This window comes from Lethenteron reissneri, chromosome 71 (assembly GCF_015708825.2).
Source record: "Lethenteron reissneri isolate LAM-NWPU_2019-01 chromosome 71, ASM1570882v1, whole genome shotgun sequence".
NCBI lineage: Eukaryota > Metazoa > Chordata > Hyperoartia > Petromyzontiformes > Petromyzontidae > Lethenteron > Lethenteron reissneri.
Genome location: NC_083849.1, coordinates 4,781,339 through 4,803,544, shown reverse-complemented (window position 1 = coordinate 4,803,544; position 22,206 = coordinate 4,781,339). Strand labels below are relative to the sequence as shown.

The following is a 22,206-nucleotide window of genomic DNA, read 5'->3' as shown; positions in this document are numbered from 1 at the left end:
ATGGGGTTGATGAGTGATAGCCGTGTAATGAGATTATGAAGGGGTGAACCCAGGAATGGTGGTGGTCGTTACGAGGGGGAGATTAAGGGCGGAGGGTCGTGGGGTGTTCTGGGGGTAACAAGAAGTGAGTTTTGAGTGAGCAGCGGAAAATTAGTGAGCGAAGGTGACTGCTTAATGCGGAGGGGCAAGTTTGTTCCAGTGAAGGAGGGTGGAGAGCGACAGCGTGGATTGAGCACGAGGAGGAACCGAGAGGGAGAGAGAGACACGGCAAAGCTTGAGAAAACTTCGGCAGTGGTTCTTCACATGGGGTGCACGCAGCCCATGGCGGCGGGTGCGAGATGCCCTTTCTGGGGGGTGGCGAGACACGGCCAGATTTTTTTTTTTAGAAGGTGAATCATCGAAACACAAGGGAAGCCACGGCCACGTAGGTTACAACTTACTTTGTTCCGTCAAACCCTCTGTGTTAACATTTTACATTGTTCTAGATTTGTAGTTTTCGTAACTGCAAGAATCCATACTCTTTGGTTCTTTCGGTAAAGTCACGCAGGTGAAAAAATGTGATAGTTTTCATTAGATTATTTATTTGTTTTCACCTATGTGACTTTACCGAAAGAACCAAAGAGTGTTTTACATTGTTGTTAACGATTGGGCACCAAAGGGAGTTTGCAAGGCTGCAGTAAAGGTTTAGAACCACTGGGTTAGGGCTTGCAATCTCACGGGGGTTTTTTGCCCCCCCTCTTTGAGGCAAAGAGGGGGGGCAGGGCCAGGAGCACGTGGGTTTTTTGTGTCGAGCGAAACCTCTCCGGGAATATTTTTATTTAACATCCCTCCCCCCGCCGCCCATCCCAAGTGGACGAGAGGCTTTGCAGTAATGCCGACGCCTCGGTGTGGGGGTTGGGGGGCGAGCGTTTCATCCCAGCGATGGGATTGATAGTTGCCGATATGATTGATGATGATGATGATTATAGTTTGTTGTCCTTCCGCCCGCACCTCCGATTGAGCACGGTTGGCTACTTGCGGTGCGAAAGAAGTTCTACATCTTCTACATATATATACAAGGGAAATTTGTGAATGTGTGTGTCTGTTGGAAATGTTTAGCATACTTCCCAACATGCATCACACTTGAAATTTGGCATGCGGGTAGCTTCCAGACAGTACACGATGCAAAACGTATAAAAATAGACTTTTGTATTTTGGGGGGGGGGGGGCGCAATAATGGATATATTTTGCACGGCACATCTGTGACGTCACCCGCATGCGGCAGCGTCACGCGGTGTGCCTGCTGACGTCACGCATCCCCCCCCCCAACCCTCTCCGCGTCGGCCGTGAATTAATCCAAGACAAAAATCCAAGTCTCGGGCGAAGCCGGGTAGTAAAGCGAGTACATACTAAACTATAACTACACACACCACACACACTACATTGTACTCTACAATACATTCTACTACATCGAAAACGAATTTCTTTAGAACTGCTTTTCATGTTTAATTTGACCCCCCCCCCCTCCCCGCACCTCCAATGTATCCACGGTTGTCTCCGTACGGTGCAAATAAGTTCAATACGCACACGCGCACATTGCGGCGGCAGAAATGGCTCGGTTTGATCGAGAGAGTGTTGCTACCGGGCCCACAATCGTCAACTCCCGTACGCGATTAGTGCGGCTCAAGCTGGCGGTTGTGATGGTGGAGAAAAGAAGATGTTAACTACCCTCGCCCGGCATGTGTACATACGTGCGTTACGTACATACATACGGCATGTGTACATACATACGTAACGTACATACATACGGCATGTGTACATACATACGTAATGTACATACGTGTGTTACGTACATACATACGTAATGTACATACATACGTAACGTACATACATACGTAACGTACATACATACGTAACGTACATACATACGTAATGTACATACATACGTAACGTACATACATACGTAACGTACATACATACGTAATGTACATACATACGTAACGTACATACGTAACGTACATACATACGTAACGTACATACATACGTAACGTACATACATACGGTATGTGTACATACGTGCGTTATGTACATACATACGTAACGTACATACATACTGTATGTGCACATACATACGTAACGTACATACATACGTAACGTACATACATACGTAACGCACATACATACGTAACGTACATACATACGTAACGTACATATATACGGTATGTGCACATACATACGTAACGTACATACATACGTAACGTACATACATACGTAACGTACATACATACGTAACGTACATATATACGGTATGTGCACATACATACGTAACGTACATACATACGTAACGCACATACATACGTAACGTACATACATACGTAACGTACATACATACGTAACGTACGTACATACGTAACGTACGTACATACGTAACGTACGTACATACGTAACGCACGTACATACGTAACGCACGTACATACGTAACGCACGTACATACGTAACGCACGTACATACGTAACGCACATACATACGTAACGTAATACATACGTAACGTAAATACGTAACGTACATACATACGTAACGTACATACATACGTAACGCACATACATACGTAACGTACGACATCCCTCCTTCCTCCCAACCTCTCCGCCAGTGCCCGTCCTCGCGAGGGCGACAATGGACGAATTCCAGGCGGCGGCGGCGCAGTTCCTGCCGGACGACCCGACGGCTCTCCGCGAGGCGGCGCGCAACCACAACCTCTACCACATGTGGCGGGAGATCTGGGCGCGCAGCGGGCGCGTCACCAAGGAGTGGAACCCCTGTGAGTACGGCGGCGGCGGCGTCGGGGTGGTGTGTCGTGATACCTGATGATAAACACATTTCTGTGGAGGGAGCTGGTAGGAACGTCGGGTTGCTCGGTCAATGGCCTGCAGGGTCAACGGCGGCGTGGTGTATTCCGCAAATATGCCCGACTGTGAGGGCGGCACAAGCCGGCGTGAGTAGGTTAAACGTTGAGTTGTGTAAGGGCACCACGGGGTGACCAGCCCCTCCCCACCCAGCCCCACCCTCCCCACCCAGCCCCTCCCCACCCAGCCCCTCCCTCCCCACCCAGCCCCTCCCCACCCAGCCCCTCCCCACCCTCCCTCTCCACCCAGCCCAGCCCTCCCCACCCAGCCCAGCCCTCCCCACCCAGCCCCTCCCCAACCCAGCCCCTCCCCACCCAGCCCCTCCCCACCCAGCCCCTCCCCTCCCCACCCAGCCCCTCCCCACCCTCCCCTCTCCACCCAGCCCAGCCCTCCCCACCCAGCCCAGCCCTCCCCACCCAGCCCCTCCCCAACCCAGCCCCTCCCCACCCAGCCCCTCCCCACCCAGCCCTCCCCACCCAGCCCCTCCCCACCCAGCCCCTCTCCACCCAGCCCAACCCCACCCTCCCCAACCCAGCCCCTCCCCACCCAGCCCCTCCCCACCCTCCCCTCTCCACCCAGCCCAACCCCACCCTCCCCACCCAGCCCCTCCCCACCCTCCCAACCCAGCGATCAGACAAGTGACGACTATTCCAAAAATCCCTGCAAAGATTGTCGACGACTTTGATTCAACTTCCTCCATTTAAAGACGTACATCCATTGGAAGGCGCTCGATTTAAAGATTTCGTTCTTTTTTTTGATTAGAAATACTAAAAATTAATTTAACTTCATAGTCTCTAGAAGGGGAAGCTCTGCTAACTTTTTTTCGCGTTTTCGATTTCATATTTAGGGGTCATAAAATGCAGATTTTTTCCGTTCAAAACCGTTTGAATCTGAAATATCTCCAACAATAAAAGATAGAACCCAACCAGTTCCCCCTTTAGTTTATGTGCCGTCTAATGCTCTAGCAAACGAAAAAAAACGCACTCTTATATTTTGAACGGTTTCTGAATGACACCAGGCACAATCGTGTTTATGGGGCACTCAAACATCGATATTTGGGGGCCTTTAAAATGAAAAATCTCAGATTTCTCGCCCTGTTGTTTGTGTCCTAAAAGCTCCCTGGGTACCAAATTTCAGCTTTCAACCTTGTCTGGAAGTACCCTAGAGGGGTTTGAGACACAGATTGAAGTCTTTATTTATTTAGATGCACAGGATACAGCGAAGTGTAACACGGTACAGCGATGACGCTCACTCGCAAGGCTCTCCTCTCAAACAACTTCTCTGTGAGTCTCTGGGTCTCTGAGTCTCTGATTCTTTGTGAGTCTCTGGGTCTCTGAGTCTCTGATTCTCTGTGAGTCTCTGGGTCTCTGAGTCTCTGATTCTCTGTGAGTCTCTGGGTCTCTGAGTCTCTGATTCTCTGTGAGTCTCTGGGTCTCTGATTCTCTGTGAGTCTCTATGGGTCTTTGAGTCTCTGATTCTCTGTGAGTCTCTATGGGTCTCTGAGTCTCTGATTCTCTGTGAGTCTCTATGGGTCTCTGAGTCTTTGATTCTCTGTGAGTCTCTATGGGTCTCTGAGTCTCTGATTCTCTGTGAGTCTCTATGGGTCTCTGAGTCTCTGATTCTCTGTGAGTCTCTATGGGTCTCTGAGTCTCTGATTCTCTGTGAGTCTCTATGGGTCTCTGAGTCTCTGAGTCTCTATGGGTCTCTGAGTCTCTGATTCTCTGTGAGTCTCTATGGGTCTTTGAGTCTCTGATTCTCTGTGAGTCTCTATGGGTCTCTGTATCTCTGTGGGTGTCTGCGCATCTCTATGGGTCTCTGTGAGTCTCTATGGGTCTCTGAGTCTCTGTGAGTCTCTGGGTCTGAGTCTCGGATTCTCTGAGTCTCTATGGGTCTCTGTGAGTCTCTATGGGTCTCTGTGAGTCTCTATGGGTCTCTGAGTCTCTGTGCGTCTCAGTCTGGATCTCTATGGCTACCTATGAGTCTCTTCTGTACGGCTGCTGATGCAGTAGATGCGGAGCAACGACTACAATTGTCACAGTCGGGTAGTCAAGCGCGTGTCTACTCCGGCCGCAAGATTCCGTCAATGTTCATTTGGAGGATCCTTGTCCCAGGACCAGTCTGGCACGTTGTTTGACTCTGAAGAGGGACGTTGGCGTGGATTAGCGTTGTTGTTGCTCTGGAGGACGGTAGAGATCGATGATGGATGTTGGTTGTGGTGATGGTGGTAGTGTGTGTGTGTGTGCGTTGTTGTTGCTGCTGCTCTGGAGACCGGTAGAGATCAATGATGGATGGTGGTGGTGGATTTGGTAGTGCGTGTGTGTGTGCATCGTTGTTGCACTGGAGATCGGTAGAGATTGATGATTGATGTTGGTGGTGATGGGTAGTGGTGATGGTGGTGGTGTGTGTGTGTGTGCGTTGTTGTTGTTGCTCTGGCGACCGGTAGAGATCAATGGTCGATGTTGGTTGTGGTGATGATGGTTGTGGTGATGGTGGTGGTGGTGATGGTTGTGGTGATGGTGGTGGTGGTGATGGTTGTGGTGATGGTGGTGGTGGTGATGGTTGTGGTGGTGATGGTTGTGGTGATGTTGGTTGTTGACGCCATTCGTTGCGAATTCTCACTGAACCGAGTGGGGGCGATGCCGGCCAGCTTCCACTCCTCCTCTTGAACAGCGCAGCAGCTTCACAAAACAATCTTGACCAAAGTAATAGATTACTACTTCCGTCAATAACCATCCGTAAGAAAGTCACAAAGAAGAACACTTTATCCAGTAAAACCACGTTATTTTGGGATTTGATGATTCGTAATTGGGGATTCTTTGGCATGGCCGCGCTTTCGGCCTATATCCGTCGATTTGGACTTTACTACCTTGTTTGTGCACTCTGTGCAAGCCAACAGTCTCAGAAATTCCGTCTACACCGACATCAAGAAGTAATCGGTGTGTGCGAGACAAATCCAAAATTTTGGATAGAATTTTTGCACGGTGTTTGTCAATGCCTACGGTGTGTGAAGAGTTTGGAAAACAAGTTTGGATTTGTTTTTTTTAGTGGGGCAGGAGGCGCTGGGGAGTCACCGTTGTAGATAATTCGGAATATTGGATAATTCGGCCAGGCCAGAGCCCCATGTGTGTCGCATTAACCAGGGTTTACTGTATATTTAAAAATAATGGTGAGACCAATATAATGTAGTCAAGACGTATTCACAGTCGGTACTATTCGTGCTTGTGTGGGGCGAAAGAGATACAAGTGTGAAGGGAATGAAGTGACTTGATTGAGCAGCGGGGTATATCGTGATTAATAGTAGCAGCAGCAGCAGTAGTCGTGGTGGTTGTGTAGGTGTGTGTGTGTGTGAGTGTGTGTGTAGGTGTGTGAGTGTGTGGGGAGCGGTGGTGTAGCGGTTAGCACGTTGCGCTACGAAACCGATCACCCGAGTTCGATTCCCACTCACGGCCAACACCAGTGACGATTATCTGAAGCGGTCCCGGGCCTCCGTGAGGTAGACTCAGCCTCAAATTGAGTACCTGGTGCGGTGTGTAAACATCGCCACTGGGGAGACAAAGGCGGCCGGGCGTGGTGCTGGCCACCCACCCCCTCGTTTGTCGTGCCGGCCTTCATAGGTGCTCGCTAACAGCACTTGCTCCTACAGTCTGTTAAGGCTATACGGGGGATCTTTGTCTTCTTTGGAGTGTGTGTATGGTAGGTGCAGAGAGTCAGTACACAGTCTGCCTTCGAGTGCTCCGGTTCTCCTGCCGCGAATGTGTGAACACGCTCGCCAGTTTGGCCGTGAACACCTCGATGTGCGTGCGGCTCCGTGCTTTGCGCATCGCACGGCCACCACTGCGAGAGAGAGAGATGAATTTTCGGCAAAGCGCCGCGACAGCGTTACGCGCCCGACCGTCAACGCCGTCGTCGGTTGCGGCCCATCGGCGCCCCTCGCTTCATTCTTTCCTTCCCCCAGTTCCAGATGTTTGTTCTCCACTTTTGAGAAAGTCATGACACCTCCACTACCCCCCCCCCCCCCTCCACTTTGCAAACGGCGCGATGAATGCGAACAATAAAGCAGCGGCGGCTCGAAGGGGGCACGGGCGCAGAGTGCTCGACCGCTCCACTGGCGGCCGAAGGCTCTCCGCTCGAAACTCAAACTGTTTAAACTATTTTCTATTTAACGAGGCAAGGCCCACTGAGATGTACAGCTCTTGTGCAGAAGCCCTGCCCAGGCCAGCACAAATGATAGGTCAACGAAGTTGGCTTCTCACGTGGACATTTATTGCGGCAAAAAGTTCTAAACCGGTGGTTCTTAACCGTTTCTCCAGCCTTGCACCGCTTTGGTTCTCAGGAAAGGCATCTCGCAGTCCAGGTTAAGAACCACTGCTCTAAACGTGTGATGTTGATTGTAATTATGGAGAGAGAAAAAACGGAGGACCGGGAGAAAAATCCACGCGACCACGGTGAGAGAGAGAGACGCAAACTCCAAATATACAGCAGCAGGCGTCAGGGTCGGGATCGAACTCGCAACCTCCTGTATACCAGGCGAGGTAGTCAACATCTCCTAGCCACCGTGATGATAATGATGAGAGAGAGAGACACGCAAACTCCAAATATACAGCAGCAGGCGTCGGGGTCGGGATTGAACTCGCAACCTCCTGTATACCAGGCGAGGTAGTCAACATCTCCTAGCCACACTACCGAGCGGGTATTTCTTCCCACGAAGTTTTGGACAAAAACGTGGACCAACCGTGTGGTGAACTCATTTACACGGCTGGTTGGATAGTGGGGGTGGCGGGAGGGGGGTGGGGGTCGGGGTTTTGGCGAGGTCGTGGGGTCGATCCCGACCCACAGGAGTCGGGTGGTTTACTGAAGGCGTGAGCTGATTGAGAGATCGTAGAAATTGTCCCGCTACCAACGATGCTCAACTCACCTGGTGGTTACCGCATGACACGGATAATCGGGAAGTGAAAACAAGCCCTCCGATTGGTTACTTAACAGGCCTGAAAGGGGATTTAGTGGTTTGCAGGGAATTGAAGGGATTGGAGGAGAAATACAAAATGGAAAAAGCGGGGAAATGGAGGATGATTGACAGGGTGGACTGTTGGCATTCGTTAGAAGTGGGAAGGTGATTGGCTGGAGGCAATGCGGAAGCTCAAGGAACCTTCGCGAGAGGGGCTTGAGGGATGTATAAGCGCACGTGTCAATCCTTACGCTTTACCCATATTCTTGTGCTTCACAGAGGGGCGAGTCTTTAGCCAACTCAAAACGTACAGATTTGATCTTTGCCAGCCAAATGTTTCCAGCGAAATCCGACCGATGTCAGAAAACAGACGCCACTTGGTGGCCGTTATTTTTTCCCGCCTTTGGTGAGAAACAGACCTCGCCAGCCGGAGTTCTTCTGCCGCGGCAAGAACCCCCGATAGGGGGGCAGCCTTTGAGACTCTGCGAGGCTTCAGGAGATTATACGTTGCACTGGGGATCTGTGGGGGCGGGGGGGGGGGGGGGAAGAGGTTAATAGCTCTTCAGATTCCTGCAGGATATAAATATTCGGATTCTAAATAAATATTCTCATAACAAACCTCCCCTGTGCCTCCTTTTGTGTTTGGCGTCCTTGGTTAGTCCACTGCTGGATGAGGGCCTTGTCCTGTCATGCGAGTCTAGGGGGGTGGGGAGTTATTGAATCGTACTTTACCACCACGCTGGACAACCAGTTAGGTCCCCCCCCCCCTCCCCCCCCCCGTGTAATTGAAATGTTTTCTTAACCTCTCGTATCTCTCCCCCACCCCCATCCCCTCCCCTATGCCACCCCATTCCTACTCGTACCATACCACCATCACCCATCCGCCCGTGTGCCACCCTGTGTTTGTGCCGTCCCCAACCTCCCGTGTCTCAATACCTCCCCACGCCAACATCTCATCTCCCCGTGCCACCCCATTCCTACTCGTGCCACCACCACGACCACCACCCGCCCACCTCTGTGCCACCCGACCCACGTGTGTGTCGCCCATCCTCCTTTGTGGCCACCGCCTGCCCTTCCCCGCACACCCCTTCTCGTGATGCCACCGCCCACCGTTTGATGTCCACGCCGCTTGCCCTGTGCCCCCATCGCGACCTCCTCCTGCCTGTGCCAACCACCCGCCTGCGCCACCACCACCGCTTTTCCATGCTCCCACCTCCACGTTTCCCCGTGCCACGCCCTCTTCGTACAACCGCCCCATCTCCGTACCCACTCCGCTCGCATCTGTGCCACCTCCACATTCCCCCCGGGCCACTCCTTCAACCCATCTTCGTGTGCCTCCCACCTCGCTGCACCACCACCACCACCCCTCCCCCTCCGCTGACCCCCACCGCAGATGGGCTGGAGAGCCCCCAGGCCGACCCCATGCCCAGCATGCCCAAGGGCCCCGGGCCCGGGCCGGGCGCCCCCTGCGTGGCCCAGATGGGCAAGGAGAGCCCCATGTCGGCGGGCGTCCACGGCATGCAGCCGCCGCCTCCGCCGCTCAGCGTCGGCATGGACAAGGCCAAGGACCCCGGTACGTCGTCGTCGGCGTCACAGTGATGTGCGCTGCCGCTGGGAGCCGCCCACACGACCGCCCACACGGCCGCCCACACGGCCACCGCCTTCAGTCTGCGTCTGCAGTTCTAAACAAATTAGTTTTCAATTTGGTGGAGTGTAGTTTAGTGTATAATGTCATGTATTGTGTAGTGTATATTGTAGTGTATTGTCTAGTAGAGTGTCGTGTAGTATGTTTGTGCGTTGAGCTTCTATTGCACCTTGCGTAGCCAACCGTGCTCATTGGTGGTGCGGGGGACAACAAACGAAACACAACAGACAGTTATAAAGAATGAGTTTTCAATTTAGTAAGTGGTGTAGTGTATAGTGTAGTGGATTGTAATGTAGTGTGTAGTGTGGTATGGTGTAGTGCAGTGTGTAGTAGTGTATAGTGTAGGATGTGTGTATGTTGAGCTTAGTAAATACTCGCAGCAGTGTTAACCAGGGCAGCTGTGGGGCTTGAACCGTGAACATCTGCAACACGTCACCACCACCACCTGTCCCACGTCACCACCACCACCACCTGCCCCACGTCACCACCACCACCTGCCCCACGTCACCACCACCACCACCACCACCTGCCCCACTTCACCACCACCACCACCTGCCCCACGTCACCAACCACCACCTGCCCCACGTCACCACCACCACCACCTGCCCCACGTCACACCACCACCTGCCCCACGTCACCACCACCACCTGCCCCACGTCACCCACCACCTGCCCCACGTCACCACCACCACCACCACCTGCCCCACGTCACCACCACCACCACCTGCCCCACGTCACCACCACCACCACCACCTGCCCCACGTCACCACCACCACCTGCCCCACGTCACCACCACCACCTGCCCCACGTCACTACCACCACCTGCCCCACGTCACCACCACCACCTGCCCCACGTCACCACCACCACCACCTGCCCCACGTCACCACCACCACCTGCCCCACGTCACCACCACCACCTGCCCCACGTTACCACCACCACCACCTGCCCCACGTTACCACCACCACCACCTGCCCCACGTCACCACCACCACCTGCCCCACGTCACCACCACCACCTGCCCCACGTCACCACCACCACCACCTGCCCCACGTCACCACCACCACCTGCCCCACGTCACCACCACCACCACCTGCCCCACGTCACCACCACCACCACCTGCCCCACGTCACCACCACCACCACCACCTGCCCCACGTCACCACCACACCACCACCACCACCACCTGCCCCACGTCACCACCACCACCTGCCCCACGTCACCACCACCACCACCACCTGCCCCACCTGCCCCACGTCACCACCACCACCACCACCTGCCCCACGTCACCACCACCACCACCTGCCCCACGTCACCACCACCACCACCACCTGCCCCACGTCACCACCACCACCTGCCCCACGTCACCACCACCACCACCTGCCCCACGTCACCACCACCACCTGCCCCACGTCACCACCACCACCTGCCCCACGTCACCACCACCACCACCTGCCCCACGTCACCACCACCACCACCACCTGCCCCATGTCACCACCACCACCTGCCCCACGTCACCACCACCACCACCTGCCCCACGTCACCACCACCACCACCACCTGCCCCACGTCACCACCACCACCTGCCCCACGTCACCACCACCACCACCTGCCCCACGTCACCACCACCACCTGCCCCACGTCACCACCACCTGCCCCACGTCACCACCACCACCACCACCACCACCACCTGCCCCAAGTCACCACCACCACCTGCCCCACGTCACCACCACCACCACCTGTCCCACGTCACCACCACCACCACCACCTGTCCCACGTCACCACCACCACCACCACCTGCCCCACGTCACCACCACCACCACCACCTGTCCCACGTCACCACCACCACCACCACCTGCCCCACGTCACCACCACCACCACCTGTCCCACGTCACCACCACCACCACCACCTGTCCCACGTCCCACCACCACCACCACCTGCCCCACGTCACCACCACCACCCCACCTGCCCCACGTCACCCACACCACCACCACCTGCCCCACGTCACCACCACCACCACCTGCCCCACGTCACCACCACCACCACCACCTGCCCCACGTCACCACCACCACCTGCCCCACGTCACCACCACCACCACCACCTGCCCCACGTCACCACCACCACCTGCCCCACGTCACCAACCACCACCTGCCCCACGTCACACCACCAACCACCTGCCCACGTCACCACCACCACCTGCCCCACGTCACCACACACTGCCCCACGTCACCACCACCACCACCTGCCCCACGTCACCACCACACCTGCCCCACGTTACCACCACCACCCTGCCCACGTTACCACCACCACCACCTGCCCCACGTCACCACCACCACCTGCCCCACGTCACCACCACCACTGCCCCACGTCACCAACCACCACCTGCCCCACGTCACACCACACCACCTGCCCCACGTCACCACCACACCACCTGCCCCACGTCAACACCACACCACCACCTGCCCACGTCACCACCCACCACCACCTGCCCCACGTCACCACCACCACCACCACCTGCCCCACGTCACCACCACCACACCTGCCCCAACGTCACCACCACACCACCTGCCCCACGTCACCACCACCACCTGCCCCACGTCACCACCACCACCACCACCTGCCCCCCCACCTGCCCCACTGCCCCACCACCACCACCTGCCCCACGTCACCACCACCACCACTGCCCCACGTCACCACCACCACCTGCCCCACGTCACCACCACCACCTGCCCCACGTCACCACCACCACCACCTGCCCCACGTCACACCACCACCTGCCCCACGTCACCACCACCACCACCTGCCCCACGTCACCACCACCACCACTGCCCCACGTCACCACCACCACCACCACCACCTGCCCCATGTCACCACCACCACCTGCCCCACGTCACCACCACCACCACCTGCCCCACGTCACCACCACCCACCACCTGCCCCACGTCACCACCACCACCTGCCCCACGTCACCACCACCACCACCTGCCCCACGTCACCACCACCACCTGCCCACGTCACCACCACCCCACCACCTGCCCCACGTCACCACCACCACCACCACCACCACCTGCCCCAAGTCACCACCACCACCTGCCCCACGTCACCACCACCACCACCTGTCACGTCACCACCACCACCTGTCCCACGTCACCACCACCACCACCACACCTGCCCCACGTCACCACCACCACCACCACCTGTCCCACGTCACCACCACCACCACCACCACCTGCCCCACGTCACCACCACCACCACCTGTCCCACGTCACCACCACCACCACCACCACCTGTCCCACGTCACCACCACCACCACCACCTGTCCCACGTCACCACCACCACCACCACCTGCCCCACGTCACCACCACCACCACCTGCCCCACGTCACCACCACCACCACCACCTGCCCCACGTCACCACCACCACCACCACCACCTGCCCCACGTCACCACCACCACCACCTGCCCCACGTCACCACCACCACCACCACCTGCCCCACGTCACCACCACCACCACCTGCCCCACGTCACCACCACCACCACCTGCCCCACGTCACCACCACCACCACCTGCCCCACGTCACCACCACCACCACCACCACCACCTGTCCCACGTCACCACCACCACCACCACCACCACCTGTCCCACGTCACCACCACCACCACCACCACCTGCCCCACGTCACCACCACCACCACCTGCCCCACGTCACCATCACCACCACCACCTGCCCCACACCACCACCACCACCACCTGCCCCACGTTACCACCACCACCACCTGCCCCACGTCACCACCATTGCCTGTCCCACGTTACCGCCACCACCACCGCCTGTCCGTCTGTGTGGTCCGTCCGCCTGTGCGTCAGTTCGTCAAGTCGCACGGCAATCGCCCGAGTGCTCGCTTGGGCCGACAACCCCATTGGCTGTGGCCGGCTCATCTCGGCCAATGATCTCAAATTTGCTGCATCTGGCGCCGACTTACTGGCAGCGGAAAGCCGTCCGTGGAGTTCCAGCAGCTCTCCGTAGGCTCGGCCACGTGGATGGGAGCCAGTTAAAGCGATTTGGGGGGATTCTCGTGTCCCATCCGCGCGGAGTTTGGGGCGTCGTACCCATGGCAGGTTCTTTTATTTATCTGGTGTGCTCCAACTAATGGAGTTGGCCAAACGTCCAGTTGTAGCACGATGATGATGAGTCTTGTGACCTGCTTTGGCCAGTGGAACGCCCCTCTCCCTTGGAGCTGTGATGCACTTTTAAATCATCATCTAGATTGTCGAACGCCATTCTTTAAGAACTGCTTTTTGTGTGTTAGTTTGTTATCCTTCCCCCGCACCTCCGATCAGCGTGGTTGGCTACGTACGGTACAAACGAACATGCATACGTACATAACCGTAATGATACCGCGGGAGCCAAGCCATAGCTGAGAATGCGACCCTCACTCAACCTGGTCACCAATCACTGCACAGACACCAACTGAAAGTGTTTTTTTTTCTTCCATTTTGGCAAAATTCCAGCTCTGGGGTTATTAGTTCTGGGTGTGCGAGTTAATGTTGGTCGTCTTTACCTCACCACGGTGACTCGGAGAAGTTAACTACCTCGCTTGGTATGCAGGAGGTCGTGGGGTTTATGCCGACCCTGACGCCTGCTGCTGTATATTTGGAGTTTGCGTCTCTCATCATCATCATCACGGTGGCTAGGAGATGTTAACTACCTCGCCTCATGTACAGGAGGTCATGGGTTCGATCCAGACCCTGACGTCTGCCGTATATTTGGAGTTTGCGTCTCTCTCATCATCACCACGGTAGCGAGGAGATTTTGATTACCCTCGCCTGGTATGCAGGAGGTTTTGGGTTTGATCCCGACCCTGACGAATGCCTGCTGCTGTATATTTGGAGTTTGCGTGTCTCTCTCATCATCATCACGGTGGCTAGGAGATGTTAACTACCTCGCCTGGTATGCAGGAAATCTTGGGTTCAATCATGACCCTAATGACTATATATTTGGAGTCTGTGAGTCTCTCCCCGTGGTCGCGTGGATTTCCACTCCACATTTGAAATCGGCATCTCTACGCGTTTAGATTATTTGGCTGCTTCTATAAATTTCCACACAAGCCACTGCGTTGTTGATCTGTTGTTTGTGGCCAGTTCGCTTCTGAATAAGCAATATATTGCCGCTCGGTGGGCCTTAGTTAATTAGTAGTAGTTTGTCCTAAGATGTTAACTACCTCGCCTGGTCTACTGGAGGTTGTGGGTTCTATCCCGGCCCTGACGACGCCTGCTGCTGTATATTTGGAGTCTACGTGTCTCTCCCCGTGGTCGTGTGGGTCCTCCGGTCTTTCCCCTCCACGTTTAGAATCAACATCACCACGCGTTTAGAGTCTTTGTTTGCTGCTATAAGCCACTTTGTGGTTGAGCTATCATTTGAGGCCGGGTTGCTTCTGAAAAAGAGTTGTATAGCAGCTCATTGGGCCCTGACCTTGACTATAAAATATAAATATTTAAAAATGCTTTTAAAAAAAACACGCTTTAATGAATGTACTGTCCGAGCTGCCCCTCCCTCTGCCCCCTTCCCCCATCGCCCCTCCCCTCCTTTCACATGCCCCGCCCCTGGGCGTGGCTCCCAGAGGCTTGCCGTGACGTAAGGGACCATGTGGTGATTTACAGACAACGTGAGATGAGCGTGGACAATTAGAGCTGTAAAAAATATTGTTTCAAAAGATATATTTTTTTAATTTTAATGATAGAATATCGTATTGTCATCAGTATGACACACCTATACCAAGTTGGCAGTCGATAGGACATTGGGAAGACGGTTGAAATTGAGTTACAAGATTTGAGGATACGACAACACAGACAGAGTGAGTTAAATGAAAGCGTGTAAAATGTTTAAAAATATATATTTTACATTTTTAATGATAGAATATCGTCTTGTCATCAGTATGACAAACCTATACCAAGCTTGCAGTCGATAGCACATTGGGAAGTTGGTAAACAATTGAGTGACAAGAATTTTTGAGGATACGACAACACACGGAGTGAGTTAAATAAAAGTGTCATAAAAATAGTTAAATCGTCGTTCTGTCCTGACCGGCAGAAATCGAGGACCGACAGATTTTCTCGTGGCTCTCGCACCGTAAGAAACGCGCACTTCCGCTTGCGGCCGATGGGAAGTGAAAAAATTCCCTTCGATCTTAGAAATGTGTACACTTGCAATTTGTTTTATTGAATTACTGCTACCGACAGATGGCGCCAATGCCTCCCAATGTTTACGACACAACACACCAAGCACTCGTTTGAGGCCGAGGCAAACTGATTATACAAAAACGAAGCTCCCCCGTGTAGCCTTAACAGACTGTAGGGGCAAGTGCTGTTAGCGAGCACCTATGAAGGCCGGAACGGCACACGAGGGGGTGGGTGGCCAGCACTACGGCCGGCCGCCTTTGTCTCCCCAGTGGCGATGTTTGCACACCGCACCAGCTACTCATTTGAGGCTGAGTCGACCTAGGGGAAGGCCCAGGACCAGTTAAAATAATCGTCACTGGTGTTGGCCGTGAACGGGAATCGAACTCGGGGTGACCGGGTTAGTAGCGCAGCGCGCTAACCGCTACACTACTGCTCCACACACACGCACACTCACTCACACACACTCGCACACTCACACACCTACACAACCACCACGACTACTGCTGCTGCTACTATTTATCACGATATACCCCACTGCTCAATCAAGTCACTTAATTCTCTTTATTCTTGTATCTCTTTCGCCCCACACAAGTAACACATTGTCCTGCGGAGGGAGCTGGTAGGAACGTTGTCGGGTTGCTCGGTCAATGGCCTGCAGGGTCAACAGCGGCGTGGTGTATTCCGCAAATATGCCCGACTGTGAGGGCGGGCACAAGCCGGCGTGAGTAGGTTAAACGTTGAGTTTTATAAGGGCACCACGGGGTGACCAGCCCCTCCCCACCCAGCCCCAACCCTCCTACCCAGCCCCACCCCTCCCACCCCCCACCCAGCCCCACCCTCCCCACCCAGCCCCTCCCCACCCTTTCCACCCAGCCCCACCCCTCCCATTTTTGGATGCACGACGGACGGACACAATAATCCCCTGTGGGCTGGTGTAACCAGGTGGTTCCTACCAGTATAAATAGTACCTGTGAATACGTCTTGACTACATTATATTGCTCTCACCATTATTTTTAAATATGCAGTAAACCCTGGTTAATTCGACGGTTTCATCGTGCAGCGCGCTAACCGCTACACTACCGCTCCCCACAACCGCTACGCTACTGCTGATTATACAGGCACACACACAACACACACAGGAGATACGCACAGACGGTGGAGATAATCTACTCCGTGCAAATGTGTCTGTGACTTATCGCCCACCCACTCGCTATCCCTCTGTATCTCTCACCATCTCACAATCTCTCTTACCATCTGTATCTTCCCCCTGCACCTCCGATTAGTGCGCATGGCTATGTACGGTGGTGCGAAAAAAAGTATACATACACTACACTATACACTACACACTACACTATACACTACACACTATACACTACACACTATACACTACACTATACACTACACTATACACTACACTATATACTACTATACACTACGCTGTACACTACACTGTACACTACGCTATACACTACGCTACTATACACTACGCTATGCACTACGCTGTATACTACGCTATACACTACGCTATACACTACGCTACACACTACGCTAAACACTACGCTATACACTACGCTATACACTACGCTATACACTACGCTATACACTACGCTATACACTACGCTAAACACTACGCTATACACTACGCTATACACTACGCTATACACTACGCTATACACTACGCTATACACTACGCTAAACACTACGCTATACACTACGCGACGATACTACATTTCTTTAGAAACAGCATTTTGTGTTTAGTTAACGATAGCTTATAATACGACCAGATCATCAATGAATGCATAGATGCAAAATTAAAGTATTTTTTTTTCTATTTTGGCAAAATCCCAGCTCTGGGGTTATTAGTTCTGGGTGTTCTAGTTAATGTGGTCGTCTTTATCTCACCACGGTGACTCGGAGATGTTAACCTCGCCTGGTATGCAGGAGGTTGTGGGTTTTATGCCGACCCTGCTGTATATTTGGAGTTTGCGTCTCTCTCTCTGCCCGTGGTCGCGTGGGATTTTTCCCCTCCACATTTATAATGTAATCAACATCACTTGTTAAGAGTTATATGGCTGCTGCTGTAAACTGCCACGTGATGATGATGATGATAAAAAGCCACTTCGTTGAGCTACTATCGTTGGTGATAGCCATAAATAGTTTAGTTTAGTCTGAGTCTATGTGTCTCTGTGGGTTTCTGTGTTTCTGGAGCAGTATGTATCTCTCTGGGTCTCTCTGTATCTCTCCGTTCAGAGTGTTTGGCTGCTGCTATACATTCCCATGTGAGGATGATGACGACGATAAGCCCACTGCCACATTTGTGTTAACCATTGTCACTTGTGAGCTAAACAGCAGCTCCATGATGGCTCTTGTACCTGGTCAAGGAGCAGAAATAGTTTAGCTTAGTAGGCAGCGGAGCGAGGTTGACTGTTGCGGTGGGGGGGGAGCCCTGGTCGGTGGACGGGGCGCTTGTCCGGGCGAGCCAGCTCCTCTTTGAAGAAGCTGACAACAAACACACTAAAAATACTCGTCGGTAGCCGCCTCGTATAAATTATAAATAGAGCGCATTGACAGAGTCGCACACGGATCGCGAGTGGCGCGGCACGGTGCCACTCGCTACTCAAGTTTGTGGTTTTCAAGGTCATGCCTCCCGTTCGCACTCTCATTCACTCGCTCGCTTACTCGCCCGCTCACTCGCTCGCTCAGCCATTCGCCCATGCACTCACCCATTCACTCACACATTCACCCATTCACTCACACATTCACTCGCCCACCCATTCACTCACTCCACCAACCCACTCACTTTTCAACTCACTCATTCACTCATCCACTCACCTAGTTATAAACCTATTCACTCACTGACCCATTCACTCACCCACTCACTGACCCACCCACTGACCCACTCGCTGACCCACCCACTGACCCACCCGCTGACCCACTCGCTGACCCACTCGCTGACCCACCCACTGACCCACCCGCTGACCCACCCGCTGACCCACTCCCTGACCCACTCGCTGACCCACTGACTGACCCACTCGCTGACCCACTCGCTGACCCACTCACTGACCCACTCGCTGACCCACTCTCTGACCCACTGACTGACCCACTGACTGACCCACTGACTGACCCACTCGCTGACCCACTCACTGACCCACTCACTGACCCACTCACTGACCCACTGACTGACCCACTCGCTGACCCACTCACTGACCCACTGACTGACCCACTGACTGACCCACTCGCTGACCCACTCACTGACCCACTCACTGACCCACTCACTGACCCACTGACTGACCCACTGACTGACCCACTCGCTGACCCACTGACTGACCCACTCGCTGACCCACTCACTGACCCACTCACTGACCCACTCACTGACCCACTGACTGACCCACTGACTGACCCACTCGCTGACCCACTGACTGACCCACTCGCTGACCCACTCACTGACCCACTCACTGACCCACTCTCTGACTCACCCACCCACTGACCCACTGACTGACCCACCCACTGACCCACCCACTGACCCACTCACTCACCCACTCGCTGACCCACTCGCTGACCCACTCACTGACCCACTCACTGACCCACTCACTGACCCACCCGCTGACCCACTCTCTGACTCACCCACCCACTGACCCACTGACTGACCCACCCACTGACCCACCCACTCACCCACTCACTCACCCACTCGCTGACCCACTCGCTGACCCACTCGCTGACCCACTCACTGACCCACTCACTGACCCACTCACTGACCCACTCACTGACCCACCCACTGACCCACCCACTGACCCACCCACTGACCCACCCACTGACCCACCCACTGACCCACCCGCTGACCCACCCGCTGACCCACCCGCTGACCCACCCGCTGACCCACCCGCTGACCCACCCGCTGACCCACCCGCTGACCCACCCGCTGACCCACCCGCTGACCCACCCGCTGACCCACCCGCTGACCCACCCGCTGACCCACCCGCTGACCCACTCGCTGACCCACTCGCTGACCCACTCGCTGACCCACTCGCTGACCCACTCGCTGACCCACTCGCTGACCCACTCGCTGACCCACTCGCTGACCCACTCGCTGACCCACTCGCTGACCCACTCGCTGACCCACTCGCTGACCCACTCGCTGACCCACTCACTGACCCACTCACTGACCCACTGACTGACCCACCCACTCACTGACCCACCCGCTGACCCACTCGCTGACCCACCCGCTGACCCACCCGCTGACCCACCCGCTGACCCACCCGCTGACCCACCCGCTGACCCACCCGCTGACCCACCCGCTGACCCACCCGCTGACCCACCCGCTGACCCACCCGCTGACCCACTCGCTGGCCCACTCGCTGACCCACTCGCTGACCCACCCGCTGACCCACCCGCTGACCCACCCGCTGACCCACCCGCTGACCCACCCGCTGACCCACCCGCTGACCCACCCGCTGACCCACCCGCTGACCCACCCGCTGACCCACCCGCTGACCCACTCGCTGGCCCACTCTCTGACCCACTCTCTGACCCACTCTCTGACCCACTCGCTGACCCACTCGCTGACCCACTCGCTGACCCACTCGCTGACCCACTCGCTGACCCACTCACTGACCCACTGACTGACCCACCCACTGACTGACCCACCCGCTGACCCACTCGCTGACCCACTCGCTGACCCACTGACTGACCCACTCACTCACTCACTGACCCACTGACTGACCCACTCGCTGACCCACTCACTCACCCACTCACTGACCCACTCGCTGACCCACTCTCTGACCCACTCACTGACCCACTTGCTGACCCACCCACTCACCCATCCACTGACCCACCCACTGACCCACCGACTGACCCACTCACTGACCCTCCCGCTGACTGACCCACTCGCTGACTCACTCGCTGACCCACCCCGCTGACCCACTCGCTGACCCACTCTCTGACCTACCCACTGACCCACCCACTGACCCACTGACTGACCCACTCACTGACCCACTCACTGACCCACCTACTGACCCACCCGCTCACCCACCCGCTGACCCACTCGCTGACCCACTCGCTGACCCACTCACTGACCCACTCACTGACCCACTCGCTGACCCACTCGCTGACCCACTCGCTGACCCACTTGCTGACCCACCCACTCACCCACCCGCTGACCCACTCGCTGACCCACTCGCTGACCCACTCACTGACCCACCCGCTCACCCACCCGCTGACCCACTCGCTGACCCACTCGCTGACCCACTCACTGACCCACTCACTGACCCACTCACTGACCCACTCGCTGACCCACTCGCTGACCCACTCGCTGACCCACTCGCTGACCCACTTGCTGACCCACCCACTCACCCATCCACTGACCCACCGACTGACCCCACTCACTGACCCTCCCGCTGACTGACCCACTCGCTGACTCACTCGCTGACCACCCGCTGACCCACTCGCTGACCCACTCTCTGACCTACCCACTGACCCACCCCACTGACCCACTAACTGACCCACTCACGGACCCACTCACTGACCCACCTACTGACCCACCCGCTCACCCACCCGCTGACCCACTCGCTGACCCACTCGCTGACCACTCACTGACCACTCGCTGACCCACTCGCTGACCCACTCGCTGACCCACTCGCTGACCCACTCGCTGACCCACTCGCTGACCCACTCGCTGACCACTCGCTGACCCACTCGCTGACCCACTCGCTGACCCACTCGCTGACCCACTCGCTGACCCACTCGCTGACCCACTCGCTGACCCACTCGCTGACCCACTCGCTGACCCACTCGCTGACCCCCACTCGCTGACCCACTCGCTGACCCACTCGCTGACCCACTCGCTGACCCACTCGCTGACCCACTCGCTGACCCACTCGCTGACCCAATCGCTGACCCACTCGCTGACCCACTCTCTGACCCACTCGCTGACCCACTCTCTGACCCACTCGCTGACCTACTCACTGACCCACTCGCTGACCCACTCGCTGACCCACTCGCTGACCCACTCGCTGACCCACTCGCTGACCCACTCGCTGACCCACTCGCTGACCCACTCGCTGACCCACTCGCTGACCCACTCGCTGACCCACTCTCTGACCCACTCACTGACCCACCCACTCACCCACTGACTGACCCACCCATTGACCCACCCACTGACCCACTCACTGACCCACCCATTGACCCACCCACTGACCCACTCACTGACCCACCCACTGACCCACCCACTCACCCACTCGCTGACCCACCCACTGACCCACTAACTGACCCACCCACCCACCCACCAATGCTAAAACTCCGGTCGTCATCCTCGCAGCAGCGGTGGCGGCGTTTGGCTCGCCGCCAAACAAAGACGGCGGCCAATGCATTCTGCGCGTTCGGATGCGCTTCTGCGGCTGTCTGGAAAGCTCTTCCTTCTGATATTAGGAAGCCGCTGGAGCTACGATGCACTTTTAAATCATCATCCAGATTGACAAACCCATTTCTTTGGAACTGCTTTGAGTGTGTTTGTTGTGGTCGGCTACGTGCGATGCAAAATAAGTTAAGCGTACGTACGGTGCATGAATT

At 55.6% G+C, this 22,206-nt stretch overlaps 1 protein-coding gene across 3 annotated transcripts in view; it reads left to right on the top strand.

Moving 5' to 3' along the window:
• LOC133361099 (zinc finger protein ZFP2-like) overlaps positions 1 to 22,206 on the top strand; it is a 65,369-nt gene that overhangs the window by 9,282 nt on the left and 33,881 nt on the right. For all 3 annotated transcript variants that reach the window (XM_061579924.1, XM_061579925.1, XM_061579923.1), the window contains 2 exons: positions 2,630 to 2,797; positions 9,221 to 9,400. In XM_061579924.1, coding sequence (XP_061435908.1) covers positions 2,653 to 2,797; positions 9,221 to 9,400 — 325 coding nt within the window. In that variant the 5' untranslated portion in view covers positions 2,630 to 2,652. The remainder of the gene's footprint in view (positions 1 to 2,629; positions 2,798 to 9,220; positions 9,401 to 22,206) is intronic.